Below are 4,676 nucleotides of genomic sequence, written 5' to 3' on the forward strand. Positions count from 1 at the left end.
AACGACATACTATACTATGTCGTCCAAAATCTGACCATTTTTTTGAAAAATGTTTTTTTGGTGCAAAACTTGACAAAAATGTCATACTATACTATGTAGTACGTCCTACTATACTATGTCGTCCATAATGTGAGCATTTTTTGAAAAAAAAAATTTGACCAAAATTTGACAAAAACGACATACTATACTATGTCGTCCAAAATCTGACCATATTTTTGAAAAACTTTTTTTGGTGCAAAACTTGACAAAAACGTCATACTATACTATGTAGTACGTCCTACTATACTATGTCGTCCATAATGTGACCATTTTTAGAAAAAAAAAATTTGACCAAATTTTGACAAAAACGACATACTATACTATGTCGTCCAAAATCTGACCATATTTTTGAAAAACGTTTTTTGGTGCAAAACTTGACAAAAACGTCATACTATACTATGTAGTACGTCCTACTATACTATGTCGTCCATAATGTGACCATTTTTAGAAAAAAAAAATTTGACCAAATTTTGACAAAAACGACATACTATACTATGTCGTCCAAAATCTGACCATATTTTTGAAAAACGTTTTTTGGTGCAAAACTTGACAAAAACGTCATACTATACTATGTAGTGCATCCTACTATTCTATGTCGTCCATAATGTGACCATTTTTAGAAAAAAAAAAATTGACCAAATTTTGACAAAAACGACATACTATATTATGTCGTCCAAAATCTGACCATATTTTTGAAAAACTTTTTTTGGTGCAAAACTTGACAAAAACGTCATACTATACTATGTAGTACGTCCTGCTATACTATGTCGTCCATAATGTGACCATTTTTTGAAAAAAAAAAATTGACCAAATTTTGACAAAAAACGACATACTATACTATGTAGTACGTCCTACTATACTATGTCGTCCATAATGTGACCATTTTTAGAAAAAAAAAATTTGACCAAATTTTGACAAAAACGTCATACTATACTATGTAGTACGTCCTACTATACTATGTCGTCCATAATGTGACCATTTTTAGAAAAAATAAATTTGACCAAATTTTGACAAAAACGACATACGTCGTCCAAAATCTGACCATATTTTTGAAAAACTTTTTTTGGTGCAAAACTTGACAAAAACGTCATACTATACTATGTAGTACGTCCTACTATACTATGTCGTCCATAATGTGTCCATTTTTAGAAAAAAAAACATTTGACCAAATTTTGACAAAAACGACATACTATACTATGTCGTCCAAAATCTGACCATATTTTTGAAAAATGTTTTTTTGGTGCAAAACTTGTCAAAAACGTCATACTATACTATGTAGTACGTCCTACTATACTATGTCGTCCATAATGTGACCATTTTTAGAAAAAAAAAATTTGACCAAATTTTGACAAAAACGACATACTATACTATGTCGTCCAAAATCTGACCATATTTTTGAAAAACGTTTTTTTGGTGCAAAACTTGTCAAAAACGTCATACTATACTATGTTGTACGTCCTACTATACTATGTCGTCCATAATGTGACCATTTTTAGAAAAAAAAGAATTTGACCAAATTTTGACAAAAACGACATACTATACTATGTCGTCCAAAATCTGACCATATTTTTGAAAAACTTTTTTTGGTGCAAAACTTGACAAAAACGTCATACTATACTATGCAGTACGTCCTACTATACTATGTCGTCCATAATGTGACCATTTTTAGAAAAAAAAAATTTGACCAAATTTTGACAAAAACGACATACTATACTATGTCGTCCAAAATCTGACCATTTCTTTGAAAAATGTTAATTTGGTGCAAAACTTGACAAAAACGTCATACTATACTATGCAGTACGTCCTACTATACTATGTCGTCCATAATGTGACCATTTTTAGAAAAAATAAATTTGACCAAATTTTGACAAAAACGACATACGTCGTCCAAAATCTGACCATATTTTTGAAAAACTTTTTTTGGTGCAAAACTTGACAAAAATGTCATACTATACTATGTAGTACGTCCTACTATACTATGTCGTCCATAATGTGAGCATTTTTTGAAAAAAAAAATTTGACCAAAATTTGACAAAAACGACATACTATACTATGTCGTCCAAAATCTGACCATATTTTTGAAAAACTTTTTTTGGTGCAAAACTTGACAAAAACGTCATACTATACTATGTAGTACGTCCTACTATACTATGTCGTCCATAATGTGACCATTTTTAGAAAAAAAAAATTTGACCAAATTTTGACAAAAACGACATACTATACTATGTCGTCCAAAATCTGACCATATTTTTGAAAAACGTTTTTTGGTGCAAAACTTGACAAAAATGTCATACTATACTATGTAGTACGTCCTACTATACTATGTCGTCCATAATGTGACCATTTTTAGAAAAAAAAAATTTGACCAAATTTTGACAAAAACGACATACTATACTATGTCGTCCAAAATCTGACCATATTTTTGAAAAACGTTTTTTGGTGCAAAACTTGACAAAAACGTCATACTATACTATGTAGTGCATCCTACTATTCTATGTCGTCCATAATGTGACCATTTTTAGAAAAAAAAAAATTGACCAAATTTTGACAAAAACGACATACTATATTATGTCGTCCAAAATCTGACCATATTTTTGAAAAACTTTTTTTGGTGCAAAACTTGACAAAAACGTCATACTATACTATGTAGTACGTCCTGCTATACTATGTCGTCCATAATGTGACCATTTTTTGAAAAAAAAAAATTGACCAAATTTTGACAAAAAACGACATACTATACTATGTAGTACGTCCTACTATACTATGTCGTCCATAATGTGACCATTTTTAGAAAAAAAAAATTTGACCAAATTTTGACAAAAACGTCATACTATACTATGTAGTACGTCCTACTATACTATGTCGTCCATAATGTGACCATTTTTAGAAAAAATAAATTTGACCAAATTTTGACAAAAACGACATACGTCGTCCAAAATCTGACCATATTTTTGAAAAACTTTTTTTGGTGCAAAACTTGACAAAAACGTCATACTATACTATGTAGTACGTCCTACTATACTATGTCGTCCATAATGTGACCATTTTTAGAAAAAAAAAATTTGACCAAATTTTGACAAAAACGACATACTATACTTTGTCGTCCAAAATCTGACCATATTTTTGAAAAACTTTTTTTGGTGCAAAACTTGACAAAAACGTCATACTATACTATGTAGTACGTCCTACTATACTATGTCGTCCATAATGTGACCATTTTTTGAAAAAAAAAATTGGTCCAAAATTTGACAAAAACGACATACTGTACTATGTCGTCCAAAATCTGACCATTGTTTTGAAAAACGTTTTTTGGTCTAAAACTTGACAAAAACGTCATACTATACTATGTAGTATGTCATACTATACTATTTCGTATAGTATAGTATACTTAGTATACTTAATAGTATATTTCGTCCATAATGTGACCATTTTTGGAAAAAAAAATTGGTCCAAAATTTGACAAAAACGTCATACTTCATCCAAAATGTGATAAAAACGGCATACTACAGTATTTCACGCAAGATTTGACAATTTATTTGGAAAAAAAATTTGGTCCAAAATTTGACAAAAACGTCATACTATACTATGTCGTCCAGAATTTGAACAAAAAAAATTGGTCCAAAATTTGAAATTTTACATTTTTTGAAAAATATTTCCAAAAAATTTTCAATTTCTGGACAACAAAGTATAGTATGACGTTTTTGTCAAATTTTGGAATAAAAAGTGTTTAAAAACAGTAACAATAACAATAGCAATAACAGATTTGATGATTTTCATCATAAAAGAAGAAGAAAGTGACTCATGAACAAAAAGCTTTGGTTGCTCCGTAACTCTAACCTTTATTAGAACCGAAGGCGCTCAGTTCAAAGTAAACTGTTCGTATACATCACGATCATCATCATCATCATCATCATCATCATGTAGTCGCCGCGCCCTCAGAAAACAGAGGGCCACAGTTTGATAGCACCATTGTAAAAACGTTCAAATACAAATTTACACAGGATTCACAAACACTGACAAACAAACACGACAGGAATGAAAGAGTAAAAACAAACTCAATATGTTACTAAAGTGTTTAGAATATACAACAAATAACTTGGACTAAACGTGAAGAAGGTGACTGTGACATGAAGAAATCAGCTCGTTTGTTTCCTTGATTCCCGACTTTCCGTGTACAATTCTGAGGATTTTTTAAGTGTCTCTTTTAAATACAGTACGTGTAAAGGCTGCTTCATATCACAGGAAGAGTTACGGACATGGATCGACAAAAGGATCGGGATTCTATGACATAAACACGTGAGCGTGGACCGCGCACATGAACTCACGCGTTCAGAAGAAGAAGAAGAGTAAGACTGCGTTTATCTCCACATCATGAGAATCATTAGCGATGATTTCCAGACGACGTCCAAACTGTCCCGACGTTGCGTGAGAGGGTGAAGAAGTGTTTTGTTCCGTTCGGACCGACGATAAAAGAGGACAGAACCAGGACCAGGTTCTCGTAAGAGGTCGAGATCCTCCAGCAGTTTTTCTCCGTGTTTTAGTGACCTCCTCTTCCCTCTGCGTTACTTTGTCTTTACCTGTGCGTCACCTGGTTGTTGAGAAGTCCCGGAAACGTCAGCTCCGTTTCTGGACTTATG

The 4,676-nt window shown here is 31.9% G+C and overlaps 1 protein-coding gene across 2 annotated transcripts in view; it reads right to left on the minus strand.

Moving 5' to 3' along the window:
- Nucleotides 1-3,896: 3,896 nt before the first annotated feature.
- loxl2b (lysyl oxidase-like 2b) overlaps nt 3,897-4,676 on the minus strand; it is a 32,572-nt gene continuing 31,792 nt past the window's right edge. For both annotated transcript variants that reach the window (XM_083904835.1, XM_083904834.1), the window contains exon 14: nt 3,897-4,676. This exon is cut by the window's right edge and continues 7 nt beyond it. In XM_083904835.1, the coding sequence (XP_083760961.1) occupies nt 4,613-4,676 (64 nt within the window). In that variant the 3' untranslated portion in view covers nt 3,897-4,612.

This window comes from Microchirus variegatus, assembly GCF_963457635.1.
Source record: "Microchirus variegatus genome assembly, chromosome: 18".
In the NCBI taxonomy this organism is placed as follows: domain Eukaryota; kingdom Metazoa; phylum Chordata; class Actinopteri; order Pleuronectiformes; family Soleidae; genus Microchirus; species Microchirus variegatus.